Source organism: Symphalangus syndactylus, chromosome 1, assembly GCF_028878055.3.
Source record: "Symphalangus syndactylus isolate Jambi chromosome 1, NHGRI_mSymSyn1-v2.1_pri, whole genome shotgun sequence".
Taxonomy (NCBI): Eukaryota; Metazoa; Chordata; class Mammalia; order Primates; family Hylobatidae; genus Symphalangus; species Symphalangus syndactylus.
The window spans coordinates 39,892,867-39,911,108 of NC_072423.2; the positions used below are offsets into that span (position 1 = coordinate 39,892,867).

Consider the following 18,242-nt stretch of genomic DNA (forward strand, 5'->3'; position numbering starts at 1 on the left):
ATGTCTATGGGATGCCACACTGTAGGGGTTCTGGGGGTTTAATGCCACACTGGGTCAGGGGGCAGGGTGTCCTGGGAGAATAAAATGCATCCACGCTCACTCCAGCCTGAGATCCCATCTGATTTTGTGCTGCATTTGCTGAGTCTCTGGACAAAGGAAGGCCAAACCTCCCTCCCCTCACTCCTCCAGCCTGCCAACTCCCCATTCTTCCTCAGCAGATCAAAGGATCAATACTTCCCAAGACCACCATTGCCATTTCTTGGAAATAAACCACACCCCACAACCCCCAAAAGAAGGCTTAAAGGAAGGAAGAATTCCCAAGTGCTTTTCTCTTTCTTCCATGTTAGGCTGGGTTGTTGTCCTCCTTCTAACCCAAGTTCATTTTGGGGGGTTCTCTTTCCACCCAGCAGTGCCTGCAGAGCCACACCTATGTGCCCCTACCCCCATCCGGTGCCCTTCTGCTGGTGAGGTGCTATTCTGCAGGTCCAATCTCAGGCCCCTCTTAGTTCAGGTTGGTTAATTGGTTCATTCATCATTCATGCAGAAAGCATCCATTGAGTGCCCTTTGTGCACTAGCCCTGCACTGTCCACTAGCCACTAGCCCCATGTGACTACTGAGCACTGGAAGTGTGGCGTCTGAGTTGAGACATGCTGTCTGTACATATACAATACATGTTGGATTTCGAAGACATAATACAGAAAAGGGATGTGACATATCTCCTTAATTTTTTAATATTGTTTGCCTGTTGAAATGATAATATTTGAATATATTAGGTTAGAATAAATATATTATTGAAATGGATTTTACCTGTTTCTTTTTACTTTCAAATAATCTTTCTGAGAATTGTAGATTCATACGCAGCTGTAACAACACAGAGAGAACCTGTATCCACTTCCCCTAATTTCCTCCAAAGATAACATCTTTCAAAACAATATAGTACAATATCATGTCCAGACATGGTGGCTCATGTCTGTAATCCTAGCACTTTGGGAGGGCAAAGTGGGAGGATCACTTGACCCCAGGAGTTTGAGACTAGCCTGGGCAACAGAGTGATACACTGTCTCTACAAAAAAAAAAAAATTATCCAGGTGTGGTGGTGCATGCCTGTAGTCCTGGCTACTCAGGAGGCTGAGGTGGGAGGATTGCTTGGACCCAGGAAGTTGATGCTGCAGTCAGCTATGACAGCACTGCTACATTCCAGCCTGGGCAACAGGGCAAGACCCTGTCTCAAAAACTAAAACACCCCAAGCAATATAGTACAATATCAGAACCAGGAAATTCACATTGATAAAATCCATCAATTCTCATTTCACCAATTTTGCATGCACTTATTTATAAGTCTGTGTATTTAGTTCTAAGCAATTTTATTACATGAATTTTTACTTTTTTATAATGTGGCTATCAGAAAATTTAAAATTATATATGTGACTCCTGGTATATTTCTATTGATGCTGCTATAGACATTGGTTACTGTATTAGTCAGGGTTCTCTAGAGGCACAGAACTAATAGGATAGATGTATATATAAAGGGCAGTTTATTAAGGAGTATTGACTCACATGATCACAAAGCGAAGTCCCACAATAGGCCGTCTACAAGCTGAGGAGCAAGGAAGCCAGTCCAAGTCCCCAAACCTCAAAAGTAGGGAAGCCAACAGAGCAGTCCTCAGTCTGTGGCCAAAGGCCTGAGAGCTCGTGGCAAACCACTGGTGTTAAGTCTAGGAGTCCAAAAGTTAAAGAACTTGGAGTCCGATTTTCCAGGGCAGGAAGCATCCAGCACAGAGAAAGATGAAGGCCAGGAGACTCAGTAAGCCTGCTTTATTCTAGCCACATTGGCAGTTGATTAGATGGTGCCTACCCACATTAAGGGTGGGTCTGCCTCTCCCAGTCCGCTGACTGAAATGTTAATCTCCTTTGGCAACACCCTCACAGACACACTCAGGAACAATATTTTGCATCCTTCAATCTAATCAAGTTGACACTTAAAATTAACCATCACACTTACCAAGATGGATGAAACAGGGTGCTCTCTTGGGGTAGGTCAGGGAAGGCTCAAACACACATGAAGAGTTTACAACTATCTTATATACTAAGTGCCAAGTGGATGGTGCAAACTCTTGTTCATTGCTGCTGGAGTCAGAGGGCAGAGAGACCCCTCTGGCCAAGGGCTGTGTAGGAGCCCATGCTCACCTTAGAAGGAAGGAAGCTCTGCTTGAAACAGGATGGGGGCTCCAATCCTGCCTACCTAGTTCCCTTGTCCTCAACCCTACCTCCACCATTTTCCCTCCTCTCCTCTGCAGAGGCTCAAAGGGTGCCCCAGTGTTCCACAAAGTCAATTTGGGAACCACTGGACAAGATTTACACTTTGAGTGGAGCCTGGAAAAGGAAGAGTGAGATTTCTGCCCAAAAGATTAGAGAGGCAACCCCAGGTGTACTGCCGGGGTGGAGAGCAGGGGTAGCGGGAGGTGGGGAACGGCCTAGGGGTTGGGGGTCTCTCCGTTCCTCTCCTCCCTCCAGATACCCCTGCCTTGCAGCATCTTTTCTTTTGCCTCCAATGAAAGGCCCCCCAGGTGGACCCTGGTGAATGAAACCCCTTCCTTTTTCCGATGAGGGAACTGTTATCCTCTGGAGCTTCCAGGAAAGTAACGTAAGTCACAGAGTGAGTCAGGAGCATGGACAGGCAAGAGAACGCAGAACCTGGTCATTGCACCCGTTCATCCTGCTGAGAACGCTGCGCAACCAGCAGCATCTCCGCTTTGATCTGGGTGGGAAGGTCCTGGCACCTTCTCTGAGGAGCCTATCTCCTTACTTGGACCTGGGGATGGTGGAGGGCTTTGGGAGGTAGGTGGGGGAAGGGTGGTCAGAGCCCCCTAGGGAAGGGGCGAGGCCTACATTCTGGGCCCAGCCCACAGAGACTCCTAGCTGAGTTCTTGGCTCCTCCAGAGATGAAATTGGGCTCACCTTCCTCTCACATGGCTTTGAGGGACCCCAGAAAGGCAGTGTTCCTTTCTTCCATGAACTGATGCCCCATCACTGGCCACCCTGCCCCTGGCTCACTCGGCCCCAGTGAAAGCTCATCCTCCCCTCGCCTCTGCCTCTGCAGGGGACAGGCCTCACCTAGCTCATCCACCTGGGCTGGCCCCTCATCACCCACTTCCTGTTCTGCTCATGTGTCCCCTTCCCAGAGAGGCCTCCCTGACTGCCTGTGTGGAATAACATTCCTCCCCCACCCCAAGCCCCTTATCCCCCTTTCCTCCCTTTATTTCTTCCACAACACCTTTCGCCCTTTAGCATATGACGCATTTTGTCACCTGTTAGTTTATTGTCGTCATATCTGTCTCCCTCTGGTAGAAATTAAGAGTTGCTGGGGCAAGGCTTCGGTGGCTTGCTCGCTGTTGAGCCTCAGTATGTGGCCTGGGATGGCTGTTGGACCAATATAGAATAATATCATAAAATAAATATTATGCATATATAACAAGATAAAAATAGAATGAATGGGAAAAGGAAAAGTACCCTCGATACACTGTGAGGTCCAATGCAAGTGATTTGCTGATTAACAATAGAAAAGCAATTACACATTTTATTTCACAAGCTTGGCTTGGTGTGAAAGAAATGGCTCATTTTTAAACTTTCTTTTCATTAAAAACGTGACTAAACCTTACCCACCAGTTTGTGGGAAATTGAATCCACCAGTGTTGAGGCGCCTTTGGGTTCTTCCCCTTCCTAGGGTTGTGTGAAGACCCTGGGGGTCTTGTGTGGAACGGAACAGTGCCGTGGACCCCCTGGGCTGTGCTGGCCTCGCTGATCTGCTCACTGCTTTCTGGAGGCTTCTGGAGCCCTGGATCCAGCCTCCCGAGCTGCCCCTTTCTGAGGTCCTGCTATCCCTTATGGGGATGTGGAGAGAGCGATCTCAAGCTGCTAGCATGGGCTTCCCGGTTTGGGCCATGGTCTCACCACTTCCACCGCAGCCCTCCCCAGACCCAGAGGCACTGGCTCCCCACCTCCCCCAGGACTCTATCACACAGTTTCTTCACAGCACAATTTCTTGAGCATTGAAGCCTTTCACCCCCACAACCCAGCTGGCCCTGGGTTGAAGATAAAAAAACTGAGCTACCTTTCTGGAATGGAGGAGGGAAAATACAAATGAATAATTTAATAGATTATCTTCCCACAAAAGTTAAATGGCAACGTTTGTGAATGATTTTCTTCTTTTATTGTTTTTTTACGAATAGAGCCTACTCAAGGTTATCCCTGTAATGATAGGGAGTACAGTCATTCTCATTCCTATTGTATGCCTGTCAAGAGGGAGGGAGTGGTGACAGGCAGGGCCCTGGAATGCGCTCACCTGGGCCAGTGTGAGGATGGCAGTAAAGGTGAACAGGTGTGTTGTGCATGAGGCCAGAAGGCTGAGGTCACTGACCCAGAACTCCAATATGGGAAGACCCCAATGTGTGCTGTGTGCAACTGACTCCCGGGACAGGATCCAGACCTTGGGTGCTGAGAGGCCTGAACTGGGAGTCAGGACTCCTGGGTTCCAGGCCTATCTTTGCCTCCAGGTGTTTTGAGCTAACTTCCCACTCTATGCCTGTTTCCTCAGCTGTGATGGCTGACGGTGCACTCTGCCTCCCTCCCTCACAGGACTGGGGTCAGGATGGAGCAAGATGCCGCAACTCAGGGGCTGCCAACGGGTGGTCTGCAGACTACAGCGTGTCGTATTTGGTCTGCACAGTGTTTCAAGTTTGGATTCATTGGCAACCTTTAAGAACTGGGAAATGAAAAATAAAAGCCTAGACCTTCTGCCCCTCTTGGACAAATGAGCAAAGTGGCACCTGAGGCCTGTCTTCCCACAACTCAGGCAGCACAGACACCCTCCCCTGTTCTTGTTGCCTTCGCTTCGCCCATTCTGTCTGGCCCCCTCATGCCCAGGTTTGAATTTGCTCCCTGGTAGAACTGAAGCACTTTGTGGAAATATAAATGATTAATGTGCGGTTGTACTTTTATTGGCTGTTTTACCCAGGGTACGTGATGCTCTAAAAGGTCCAAGAAGAGCATAGATGAGCTCTCTAAGGAGAGCTTCTTGAGCGAAAGTGTACATGTTATGGTGCCATCCTTGACTTTAGAGATGACGGTCATAGGATGAGCAGGGCGCTCCCCTGGCCAGGATGGGATCCATCAGGAAGGTAAGGGCGTCTGTTCTGGGGTGGCTGCTGGCTTGAGACTGAGTTGTCTTAAGGAGAAGAAGTGGATTTGGCTTTATTCTTGGTCAAGACTTGGGTCAGGAAGGGCTTTCAGATCAGTGGCTGCAGCCACTATGGCTGCTGATCCTTGGGGTCCTCGCCCTCCACAGGGGCCTGGGCTCTCCTGCTGGGGCCAGAGGGAGGTGAAGGGGCCTTGAGCCCGGTGATCAGTGACCTCTAGTTCCCTGAGGGGTATGGGTAATAGCAGTTGCTCAGGAGAAAGGCATGACATTCTCAGCATGAAACAACTGCCCCTGTTTTGTTTTCCTTATTTTTCATTTTTGTGTTAATACCAGCCATCACCGTCACTACCATCTCTCCTGTTTGTGCAACGCCAAAAGAGTTACCAAAAGGCATTTTTCTTTTTCTTTTCGTAGAGAAAGAAAATATTTTTACTGTTGAATAAGCATTAAATCAGAATGTAGTGCTCATCACAGGCAATCTGCTAAAAGACTGCAAAGACAGAAAGAAATCTCCCCCTTGACATAGCCAGGCAGCTACAGCCTGCTACCTGCATCTTCTCCAGAAAAACAGCTAGCCCTCGCGTAGTTGACAGAGCCATTTGTCACACATAGTTCATCTTCACTTCACCTGGTAGTTGGGGTGACCATCTGTGTTGTTTCTTTTTTCTTTTTTAGATGCACGGTGTTGTTGCTCTGTCATCCAGGCTGTAGTGCAGTAGCACAATCATAGCTCAGTGCAGCCTTTAACTCTGGGTCTCAAGCAATCCTCCCACTTCAGCCTCCCAAAGCACGGGAATTACAGACATTAGCTCCTTTGCCCAGCCTATTTTTGCTTATTTACTTTTATTTTTATTTTTTGAGACAGCATCTTGCCCTGTCACCCAGGCTAGAGTGCAGTGGTGTGATCACGACTAATTGCAGCCTCAACCTCCTGTGCGCAAATGATCTTCCTGCTGCAGCCTCCTAAGCTCTAATTTTTTGATTTTTTGATACAGACAGGTTCTTACTATGTTGCCTAGGCTGGTATCAAACTCCTGAGCTCAAGCTATCCACCTGCCTTGGCCTCCCAAAGTGCCGGGCCTACTTTTGTTTATTTTTTGAAAAAGTAATACAAGCATGTATAAAATCAAAAGTTACAAAAGTGTGTACAAATGGAAAGGAAGACTTCTCACCTTGTCCATCAACCACTCCATTATCTTTTCTGTATGCAAACATTGGGTCAAATACATTTTAATTGTGTATATTAGATATAAAAGCCTTTATATGCATGTTAGCATTTATATGTCTGCTTTTGTAGACTGTTTATATCCTTAGGTTGAGGATTATTCATCCCCTTTGATGGATGAGAAAACTGAGACTTCAAGAGGTTCAATGCTGAGAGTCACACTGCTAGTGAATGGTGGAATGTGAGTCCCCCTATCCAAGAATCTCTAGAGGCAAGCATTGCCTGGAGGTGAGTCATCTGCTTGGATGGCTATTGAAGCTCTGAAGAAAGTGGCCACCTATGGGGCTGGTGTTAACACCTTTAAAGGAACATGGCAGCTGCAGGTTTGTGACTGATGGAGAGGCACTGATAACACCTTCTTATCCAGAACCTTCTCCCTCATCAAACTGGCACTTCTGCCTGAAATCCTGCAAAAGGCTGTTTAGCAATTGGAGCTATTTGCCCCTCACTGAGAACTAACAATTTCTGGGATTAGTGCTGCAGTTCTTAGTAGAGCCCTGGCCTGGCCTCCTCCAGTTCACTGCATTTTCTGTCCTCTCACTACCCCCCAACCTCTGGACTCTTCCGAGGACCCCACCTGTGCAAGGTGGTCATTTCCCAATTAACAGTTAAAACCAGACTGTCAGTTCTTGAGGGCAGCAGCAGTATCTTCTAACACTGAAGAAGTCCGTTTGTAATTGTTGGTCACAACACTGTCATTCTTTTGGAGTCTTAGTGACAGGTTAATGGGTAAGATACTTTAGGGACAGGGGACAGCCCCTGTGGCCCTTCAAGTCATACCCCTCCCTGCCTGGTGCCCCTTACTAGCTCTGGATTATCCACTGTAAAACTTGTCTCTTGGGTGGGAGTTTGCCTGGCAACACCTCTAACACCTCTATGGCCGCAGCCCCTTTGCCTGCCCCAGGAGGGCCGGACTCAACAAGCAGTCTGGCATGTGTTTCTGGCTGGCCTCCCCTCTCTCTGTTTCTTCCTCTTTCCCAGGACTGGTAAGACCCTCCTGTTCCAATTTTCCTAAGGGGGCCTCTGGGGAGGGTGGAGTTCAAGATCCCATAGTTCTAGAACCTCAAGGCATCCATCCCTGGCCCCCTTTCCCCACTCTGGTTGCTTAAGGACTTTGAGAAAGATAATTTGGGGCTCAGTTTTAGATATAAAGTCTAGTTTCTTCCCTAGGGAGGACCATAATTATATAGGGGTGACAGAACTCACAGATAGACAGGCAGAGGTGACCGCTGAGTCAGGCAGGATGAGAAGGTGTAGGGGATTGGAGAGTAAGTGCTGACTTGGTTCCAAGATGGGATGGCCCGGTGGGCTGGGCCAGAGTGGTCAAGAAGGTCCTCAGGGAAGTGGTGGTGCTTGAGCTGTAGGTTGGAGGTTGAGGGACATTGAGGCAGGTGGGGAGCAGGATGATTGTGGGAGCACAATAGTGGCTTAAAAAGCTGAGATTTGCAGAGGGGTGCAAGTGAAACTGCAGGGCCACTACTGGGGCACTGAGTTGAGGGTCTGATCCTGTCCTTTGGGTCGTGGGGAGTCTTGGAAGGTTCTGGAATAGACAAGTGGTGCTATTGGGATACTCGTTAGGAAGCTTACTCTGATGGCAGTGTTCAGGCCGTTGGACAGGGAAGTCATGAAGACCTAGGAGACCATCTAGGAAGCAGCTGCCTTCCTGTCCTCTACTGACCTGAAAAACAGAGCATAGCAATGACAGTGGCTTCAGTCTCACTCTCCAGAGCCTGCGGGGGCCTCAGCCTGAAGCAGGAGGCTCTTGGAGGTGGTTTGCAAGGATGAGTTCAGTTGCATTTTGTCTTGAGCACATGGCCAGTCTCTTGGTGACCTGGGCTGCACGCTGTGCCCCACTGGGTTGAGCAGTCAGCACATGGGGTCCTGGACTTTGGCATCAGGGGTGGGGCTTCTGTGGGGAACCCAAGTCCACAGTGCCAAGTGCCCTGTGCCCCATAGATTCAGCCTCTTTTGGTTCAACCACCCTGGAGATTCCAGCATCTGAGTGGGCACCCGCGGACGCTTGGCCCCAGGCCTACCATATGTGAAGGCAGATTGTGCAGGAGCCCACACACTGTGAATGGAGAGCTACGCATGTGCCACTTCCTCCCCTTCCTGTGTCCCCCACAAAATTGCCTCCATTGGCCTCCTCCAGTGCCAGAAATTCTGTGACTTTGGCTCTTCAATCAAAATGGGAAAGGATCTCAGAGATGATTTTGTTCAGCTTCTTCATTTTATAATACTCCATGGTTTTTTTTTTTTTTTTTTTTTTTTTGAGACAGAGTCTCGCTCTATCACCAGGCTGGAGTGCAGTGGTGTGATCTCAGCTCACTGCAACCTCCGCCTCCCGGGTTCAAGCGATTCTCCTGCCTCAGCCTCCCGAGTAGCTGGGACTACAGGCTCATGCCTCCACACCCAGCTAATTTTTGTATTTTTAGTAGAGAAGGGGTTTCACCATGTTGGCCAGGATGGTCTTGATCCCTTGACCTTGTGATCTGCCTGCCTCGGCCTCCCAAAATGCTTACAGGCGTGAGCCACCAGGCCCATCCATGGTTTGTTTTATATAGACTTCTTCATTAAACAGTCCACAGCAATGGCAGCAGCTCAAACAATATTAAAAATGTCGGACAATGGAAAAGTCTTTTTTTCCCCAAAAAAGCATGAGAACATGGGGTTAAAGGAGAGGAGGAAGAAACATGGGCCCTGACATTGGGCTTGGGCTTGAATACTTTCTCTGCTCTTCACAATATCAGGGCAGGTTGTAAATCTAATCTCCCTAGGTTCAGTTTCCTCATCTGTGAAATGGGGATACTAATGCCCATCTATAGGCTTTTGGGAGGATTTGAAATAACATGTAAATCTGTCACCGTGCCTGGAACATATATATATTTTAATCCATTGGCAAAAATTTTAATAAGATAATGCCTTACAATATTTGGAGGGTATTACTAATGGAGGTAGTTCCACCTGTTTTTAAATTGCTTCTCTGAGATGTGATTTTGCCTTCTGTCCCGAAATTCCCCTGGTAGTTGACTCAGGGAAGCATGAGCAGCTTTCCCCATCCTCTGATGGCTGTAGGATTCATTGCCATGAGAGCAAGGGGCTAAGTTACATGGCTGTGGGTTACACAACTGGGGACCTGGCTGAGCCAGGTTGTCAGCAATAACCACACAACAGAGAAAAGCTGAGCCTCCATAAACATATCCCAGATTTCATAATCAGAAAGTCCAGACAGAGCTATTTTTATTTTAACAGGCACATAACTTTTGAGTAAGTATGGGCGTGAGGTGGCACCACACACTTTTCAGTGCTTGAGCCTCTAAATATCTGAATCCAGTCTTGAATAAATCAGTTTACATAATTCTTAAATGTTCTGTTTCCTTAGGTTCAAGGCTGTGTTCAATTCTAGCTTAACCTGCAAGGTACAAAGATTCTGCAAGGCTGACTGAGTCCAGGAAGCTGCCCTTGGCTACTCCAAGGCCTTGTTAGTGATTACAAATTTAGCACAGTTAAGCACTTGTTTTTTTTATTGTTGTTGTTGTTTGTTTGTTTGTTTTTTGAGATGGAGTCTCGCTCTGTCGCCCAGGCTGGAGTGCAGTGGCGTGATCTTGACTCACTGCAACCTCTGCCTCCTGAGTTCAAGCAATTCTCTGCCCCAGCCTCTTGAGTAGCTGAGATTACAGGTGTGCGCCACCACAGCAGGCTAATTTTTTTGTATTTTTAGTAGAGACAGGGGTTCCACCATCTTGGCCAGGTTGGTCTTGAACTCCTGACCTCGTGAGCCACCCGCCTTGGCCTCCCAAAGTGCTGGGATTACAGGCACGAGCCACCGTGCCTGGCCTTAAACATTATTTTAACGTGTATTTTTATTATGGAATTATAGACTACAAAAGAATATGGAGAACAATATAACAAACATTCATGCAGTCATGACTGAGAATTAGCAGTGTTAACAAATGTTAACATCCTGCCACATTTACTTCAAATCTTTTCTTTTGAAAAAATAAATTAGACATAAAAAGTTACAGCACTCCGTTTAAGCACTTGATTTTGCCCTATCTTGTTTGCTAATATTTCCATGTGTGTTAGTGTAATTATCTCAATTTTATGGTGAGCAGTTTGGAAACAAGAGTTTGCTCTTTGCTGTTACTTGGCCCAGCAACTACCAGTTCCTAATGCATAGTAGATGCTCAATAAATGTTGTATAAATGAATGAGTGAATAAAATGTTTTATTTTTAAAATTTTTAAAAAAATTTATTTTATTTAATTATTATTTTTGAGACAGAGTCTCACTCAGTCACTCAGGCTGGAGTGCAATGGTGCAATCTCAGCTCACTGCAGCCTTTGCCTCCCAGGTTCAAGCAATTCTTCTGCCTCAGCCTCCCAAGTAGCTGAGACTACAGGTGTGCACCACCATGCCTGGATAATTTTTTTTTTTTTTTTAAGTAGAGATGGGGTTTCACTATGTTGGTCAGGCTAGTCTCAAACTCCTGACCTTAAATGATCCTCCCACCGTGGCCTCCCAAAGTGCTGGGATTACAGGCGTAAGCCACTGTGCCCAGCCATGAAATGTTTTTTCCTTTTGTCATCTTCCTTTATACCTCCACACACCTTCCTCATTGGGTTTCTTTGACTAATAATAGATCCTATCCTTAGCTCAGGAATGGAATTTAAATTACATAATACATTGGTTTTGAAAATTATGCAATTAGGTTTTTTTGAGATAAATGAGTAAACATTGCTAAACCAAAAGAAAGAATAAACTTTAATTCCACCTACAAATGTAACAAGCTTTCTGGTATAAAAGCTTACAGAAATGGAACTACTACAGGGTATCTCCTTTTGTAGCTTGTTCCCCTGCCTCCCCATTTAATAATGAGTGTCTAAGTCATCATATTTTCTGCTTAGTAGTCCCTCGCTTCTATAGTCCTGGGAGGGGACTGCCATGTGAAGGGACATGTGGTCTCACCACAGGTAGGAGGATGACAGTGTGGCTGGCTAGCTGACCCTTCACGCATTCCGTGGGAAGAAGTCTAGCTGGTTAGACTATTTTTGAAGGACCCATGAGTTTCATAGCAGACTCCTGGGCTGGACATTGATTTGATATGTTTGTGAACTAGATAGTTTGCAAAATCTCGGGTGGAAATATTACTGTTTTCGTGGCCTCTAGGCTGTTTGGTAAAGGCTTTTAGGAGTAGAAGCATTTAGAGTTAGCCCTTGGTTTAAATCTTAGCTTGGCTACTTGTTACCTGGGCAAGCTACTAAACCTCTCTAAGCTGCATATTTCATCAGCTGTAAATGGAGATAATGAGGTTTTCTTTCTTCCTTCCTTTCTTTCTCTCTCTCTCTTTTCCTTCCTCCCTTCCTTCCTTCCTCTCTCTCTTTCTGCCTTTCTTTCTTTCTTTCATCTTGCTCTGTCACCCAGGCTAGAGTGTAGTGGCATGATCTCTCCTCACTGCAACCTCTGCCTCCCAGGTTCAAGTGATTCTCATGCCTCAGCCTCCCAGAGTAGCTGTGATTACAGGCACGCTCCACCATGCCCAGCTAATTTTTGTATATTTAGTAGACACGGGATTTCACCATGTTGGCTAGGCTGGTCTCGAACTCCTGACTTCAAGTGATCCACCCGCCTCGGTTTCCCAAAGTTCTGGGATTACAGGTGTGAGCCACCATGCTTGGCCTGATCATGAGATTTTCTGCATGAGGCGTTTGTAGGAATTGAGACCATTTATGTAAAGGGCTGGGTTCATAATAGGTGCTCAAAGTGTCTCTCTTCTAAATAAACTAAACACAAATTTTCTCCAAGAAATACCTTGGTGATCTCTTTGAAAGGAAACAATCACTTCAATAAATAAATAAATGGATAAATGAATAACTATTGAATCAGAACCAGACCGGAGCGCTTCTGTTTTTTGAATGGACTAAGAACTGGACAGGCATTTTGCTTTGGCTCCGGCCTCTGCCCTGCGAGTTGTACCTTTTCCTCTGAGCTCCCCACTGCTGTGGAGCCTGAAGAGTATGAGAACGGGGTCTACTGTCACTCAGCAAAGCATCGCTGGAGCACTTCATGTGTGCAGCTCTCTGCTGGCAGGGCCCCAAGGGGCCTCCTCAGCCTAGGGTCTGGCTGGGAGACTAAGCTGACACATGGGAGGTGAGCTAGACTTCTGAAGAGGGAGGTGCGTGGGCATCATAGAAGAAGGCTCAGATCTGTGATACTTGCAGTCAAGGACTTTGAAGGCAACTGAAACAGTCCTCTTGAAAGATGGGAACAGAGGCCTTGAGAGGTACAGAGACTCAGGCACTCAGCCTATTAGTGGAGATATGGATGGATCAGTTCCCAGCTCCAGTGACCATCTGCTGCCCCATTCCCTTAGCTTAGAGGCTATTTATTATTAAGCGTTTTATTGAAAAAAAAATTTCTGCTTTTTTCTTCTTTTTTTTTTTAGATGGAGTTTTACTCTTGTCACCCAGGCTGGAGTGCAATGGCACGATCTCGGCTCACTGCAACCTTCACCTCCCAGGTTCAAGTGATTCTCCTGCCTCAGCCTCCTGAGTAGCTGGGATTATAGGCACCTACCACCATGCCCGGCTAATTTTTGTGTTTTTAGTAGAGACAGGGTTTCACCATGCTGGCCAGGCTGGTCTTGAACTCCCGACCTCAGGCAGTCCGCCTGCCTCGGCTTTCCAAAGTGCTGGGATTACAGGCGTGAGCCACTACGCTCAGCCTTCTGCTTTTTTCATTTGTCTTCTTCTCCCTGCATTCTTTTTTTAATTGTTTCACTATTTATTTATTTATTCATTTATTTATTTATTCTTTCATTCATTCATTCATTCATTCAAGACAGGGTCTCACTCTCTTGCTCAGGCTGGAGTGCAGTAGTGTGATCTCAGCTCACTTCAACCTCCACCTCCCAGGATCAAGGGATTCTCCCGCCTTAGCCTCCCAAGTAGCTGGGACTACAGGCGAGTGCCACCACGCCCAGCTAATTTTTGTATTTTTTGTAGAGATGGGGTTTCACCATATTGTCTAGTCTGGTCTCAAACTCCTGAGCTCAGATGATCCACTCACCTCGGCCTCCCAAAGTGCTAGGATTATAGGCATAAGCCATCAAGCCTGGCCTCACTATTTATTTAGAGAAATATTCCACATCCATGATTCTGTCCAGTTAAAAGTTCTTTCTGAGGCGATGCTGTTGGCTTTGGCCAATCGGAAAATGGAATAATCTGACTCACGCATCCTGCGAATGGCCCTCTGGATAACGGGTTTTAAACTGGTCATTAAACCTGCCCGTAACCTTGTCAATCTCGCCCATGCCCTTTAGCATGGATGCATGGTCCTTGGCACTGATGGTTGCTGGTGGAGCATTTCCATGGGAGGTACAGGTTTATGAACTCACTGGCATTGTTCTACATATTGAGACTACACTGGGCATGAGCAGAGAAAGCTGTTTTGTTTTATTTTGTTTTGTTTTGTTCTCTGACCGTTAAAGTTTTCTTCACATGCTGATGGTCTTAATAACTTGTTTATATTTAAGGGCCAGCCAGTCACTAGAAGGTTTCTTGGAAGCTCTGTGGATTGTTATAGATAGCGATTCTCAACTGGGGCAATTTTGCCCCCAGGAGACATTGGCAATGTCTGGAGACATTTTTGATTGCCGCAACAGGAGGGTCCAGGGTACAATGCTGCTGGCATCTAGTGGTAGAGAGCAGGGATATTGCTCAGCATCCTATAATGCACAGGACAGTCCCACAACAAAGAAGTAGCCAGCCCCAGATGCCATAGTGCCAGGCTGAGAAAGCCTGCCCTGGGGCAATTAAGCAGGCACCAACCCTTTCCTCCATATCTGTTTCTTTTGAGCAAATCAGTTTCCCTCCTGAGAAAGCCATCCCTCAACAAACCTGGAAGGCAGAGTGTGTGACCCAAGCATTCAGAAGCCAAGTGCACTCAGTAAGCAGACTTTCAGGCAACCCACTGTTTTCAGTGCAGAGTCTCTGATAAGAGAAAACAGCACAGAACTTCTGTGAGTCAGTTTCCCCAGAAAGCAATCTCCTGACACCTGTGAGGTGGGCAGGTGGAGTGGCCAGGCTGCCTGGGCTTGGGAAGAGGGCCTGGTATGGGAATTCACAGGGTGTTGGGGAGAGGGTTGTCTAACTGCTTTTTGTGCAGACTTCAAACAATGCTGCTCTTAGCTCCATTGTGCACTCCCACCTTCCCTGGCCCTGGGGACCTTCCATTCCTGAGCCTTCCTGAGTTGTTCACTGCGAGTAGATCTGCTTTTTGCAGGAAGTAAGATGTCCACTGTCTGGTGGAGGTCCATGACCTTGTGCTTTTCATCATCCAGCATGTTATTGCTGGCCACTTCTATGGCCTTCTCCCAACATGCATGCCTGTATTTATCCCTTTGCTGTCATTTTAGTGAGGGTTGGGGAAGGAGTGGAGATAAACATGTGCTGAGTGCACGTCTTGAACCAAAAGTGGTATCCTTGTGTGCTGGAATACTGTAGATTTTATTAAAAGCTCTGAAGTGTGTCTGGTTTTTGAGGAGGACAAAATGTGCTGGCGCTCTTTTGGTTTAACTGGAGGCAGGAATTGAGGGATGGCACGGTATAGGAGGTAGAAGAGCTCTGCGACCTTTGTCTCGCGAAGTCTCAATGTCCTTGTGTGTGAAATGCGTGCTCTCAGCCCTGCTGGTACAGATGGAATGAGGGGATGGGTGCAGAACCACAGAGAGCACTGCAGAGGGCTGTGGTTTATGATCGCCATCCTCATGGTTGGAGTCAGTACCATCGCTTCCTTTAATTGCATGACCAAGGCAATGTGTCACTTGGGCACAGCAACGGAATGCAGCTCTCTGGTAGGCAGGCTTAACCCAGCAAATGAGCATGAGTACCGACTGCCTCGTTTTCTTGCCAGAGGCCTCCAGTTTGGTTGGCAGAGTGGTGACCAGCTGACCAATTGGACGGGGCTCTTTAATGTCACGGATGATCCAGCAGTGCAGAGCGGCAGTGACTCCAGCTCCAGGTACAGACCCCGGCAAAAGGCCAGGGAGGGGGGAAGCCCGACCCGGGGTGGCCCTGCAGCCCCTGCCACATTGTCCACTTCCTAGGGTGGAAGAAGCAGCTCTTGTTCCGGTGGCTCAAAACTCCCTGCACTTTGGTATCCCACCTGGTTCCTTTAACTTGAGGGTGAATGAATTTGAAGGATGAGGCATAGGACCCAAGCACAACCAAGCAGGGATTCACTGGCCCCTTCTATCAGAGGATAGGGTGGGGATTATTGGCCTCAAACCTCCCTTTAGGGGTGGGGGCTGAAGCTCTGTCCCTGCTGCAGGGATTTTGGATATCAGCCAGCAAGTGTGTGTAGGTGTGTGTGGGTGGGTGGCATCAAGAAGCAGGTGTCAGGTGGGTGTTCCCTGCTTCTCTGAAGTCCCCTGCCCAGGTACTCCCTGTCCTGCCCACAGAGGAGGTTGCCCTTGGCTGGAGCAGAACCATTTCCATCAAGATGGTGCTGAGATTTGCTATGCGTTCCATCATGTGGCTATTTCCTCTTGATCAGTAATATTTGTTGAATGAATAAAAATGGAATATTCTCAGGCTGAACACACTCATTGCAGGGAGGGTGTTGTGGAGACTTTTTGCAGACGAGGCAGGATACTGTCTCTGCTGGGAGCTGGGTATGACTGGAACCTGCCAGCTAAGCATTCCCAGGGGCTGATTAAGCTATTTGGTTTCTTAATTTTTGTATTTTTAAGGAGGGGGTAACTCTCACGTCCGTTTCCCTGAGAGAGAGGCTTGCATTTTTGTTGCTGGTGATTTTGACACACAAACATTAAATTGACCCTGCAGAGGAGAAGTAGTGGATTTTTCAAGGACCCCTGATACGTATGTTTTTATTCAGTGCTTTGAGAAAGATGAGGCTCTGATGTCAGAAACCAGTCAAGCAAATGTCCACAGACATGCCTGAGGGTGTGGGGATGGTCACATGCTGTGGTCTGGGCTGAAGGGTCTTATGCTGGCCTTTGGGACCACAGTTCTTTCCATGGAAGTGCAGAGGGAGCTCTGGACATCACAGGTGAGGTGGGGGCCCATGCTTGTCCAAGCTGAGCCTCCCATGCTGGCCTGTCTGCTGAGCGGCCCTGCCTCCCAGGTGGTGAGCAGTCTAGGTAAGTCAGCAAGTGTGTACCTCCCTACTGGATGCCTGGGAGAGTTCTTCAAGAGGTTTGGGGTAGAAAATGCAAGTCAAGGCCAAGCATGGTGGCTCATGCCTGTAATCCCAGCTCTTTGGGAGGCCAAGGCGGGCGGATCACTTGAGGTCAGGAGTTCGAGACCAGCCCAGCCAACATGGTGAAATCCCATCTCTACGAAAAATACAAAAATTAGCCAGGTGTGGTGGCACATGCCTGTAATCCCAGCTACTCAGGAGGCTGAGGTGGGAGAATAGCTAGAACCTGGGAGGCAGAGGCTGCAGTGAGCTCAGATTATGCCATTGCACTCCAGCCTGAGTGACCGAGTGAAACCCTGTCAAAAAAAGAAAGAAAGAGAGAAAGAGAGAGAGAGAAAGAAAGAGACAGAAAGAAAGGAAGGAAAGAAAGAAGAAAGGAAGGAAGGAAGGAAGAGAAAGAAAGAAAAAAGAAAGAAAGAAAGAAAGAAAGAAAGAAAGAAAGAAAGAAAGAAAGAAAGAAAGAAAGAAAGAAAGAAAGAAATGCGAGTCAAGTGAGCAAGGCAGACAGACGGGCCCCTGGGAAGCTGTTTCTTGGCAGATGTCTCCAGGCAGTGGCTGAAGCCATTGCCACTGCGTGGGCTCCATTCCTAACTTTTCCTGCTGCCAGCATCTTTTGTCTTTCCTTCCTCTTTCCGCAGTTTCACCTGTAACTTCTCTTACCCCTCACTGCACCTGTGTTCTCCTCTGCCTTTCTTCCCGTTACCTGTTTTCAGCCCTCCTTCCTTTCTCCCTCCCCACTGCCTCCCTCTCTCCTCCACATCGTTGCTTCCCTACTCCCTTTCTCACTTGCCTTGCCCTTTATTTTCTCTGCCCCTCTCCCCGTGATCTGGGCCAGCTCCCTCTTTCCTATAAGCTGGGAGCCCGCAGGGTCAGAGACACAGCTGACCTCTGTCAAGTTGGTTTTGGAATTCAGGTGCCTTTGATGCAACATTGTTACCAGCTGAGTTGACTTCCTTCTGGAGCGCTCCCATTTGAGCAAGAATTTCCTTAGTCACAGAATAAATGGCGTGACCACACCTCCCACATTTTCCAGGGACAATTCCAATTTCAAATTTCCATTTCTAGTTGACCCCGAAGTACCCCCCTAGTTGAAGGACTGCAGTATGTAGAGTCCCCACATGTGGGAAATAATGGTTAACGTAGTTAGAATGGAACTGGATGTTGAAGAGTTTTTAACCTGGTGTGTGAGCAGCTTCTGCCTTGTTTAAAATGGGCAGGACAGCTCCTGGCAGCAGATGTGCAGAGCTTGGGGGAGGACCTAACGAGGACACCATATACGTTGTCCCAATTAACAACTCTCCAAATCTGGAAAATGGGATGAGCTTCATGGTATTATTCACCTATTGAATAATTCAGTGCATGCCATGTTTTGCTATCTATAGTTGTGTAGTGTTGAAGTGTGGTACAACCTGTTATTTATTATTAACACTTTGGAAAGGAAGTCAGGAAGTACCAAATATAACCAGAGGATGAAGAAGGGCAAAAAAGCAAATGACTCATACATTGTATGTACTCAAACAGGAGCCACAAGGAGAAGGAGCCAGTCCAAATGATTAGTCCGGAAAACTCCAAACAGCACCATAAAGCAAATTCAAGCCA

The 18,242-nt window shown here is 47.3% G+C and overlaps 1 protein-coding gene across 5 annotated transcripts in view; it reads left to right on the forward strand.

Annotated features, from left to right (window-relative positions):
* The window catches only part of ST8SIA5 (ST8 alpha-N-acetyl-neuraminide alpha-2,8-sialyltransferase 5), a 78,761-nt gene that overhangs the window by 20,833 nt on the left and 39,686 nt on the right, over positions 1-18,242 (forward strand). Inside the window, exon 2 of one of the 5 annotated variants that reach the window (XM_055233378.2) lies at positions 15,336-15,443. The exons of 2 other annotated variants lie outside the window; for them this stretch is intronic. In XM_055233378.2, the coding sequence (XP_055089353.1) occupies positions 15,336-15,443 (108 nt within the window). Of the gene's footprint in view, positions 1-747; positions 5,179-7,496; positions 15,444-18,242 lie in introns of those variants that run through there. 2 more of the 5 variants (XM_055233393.2, XM_055233370.2) reach the window with 2 other exon arrangements.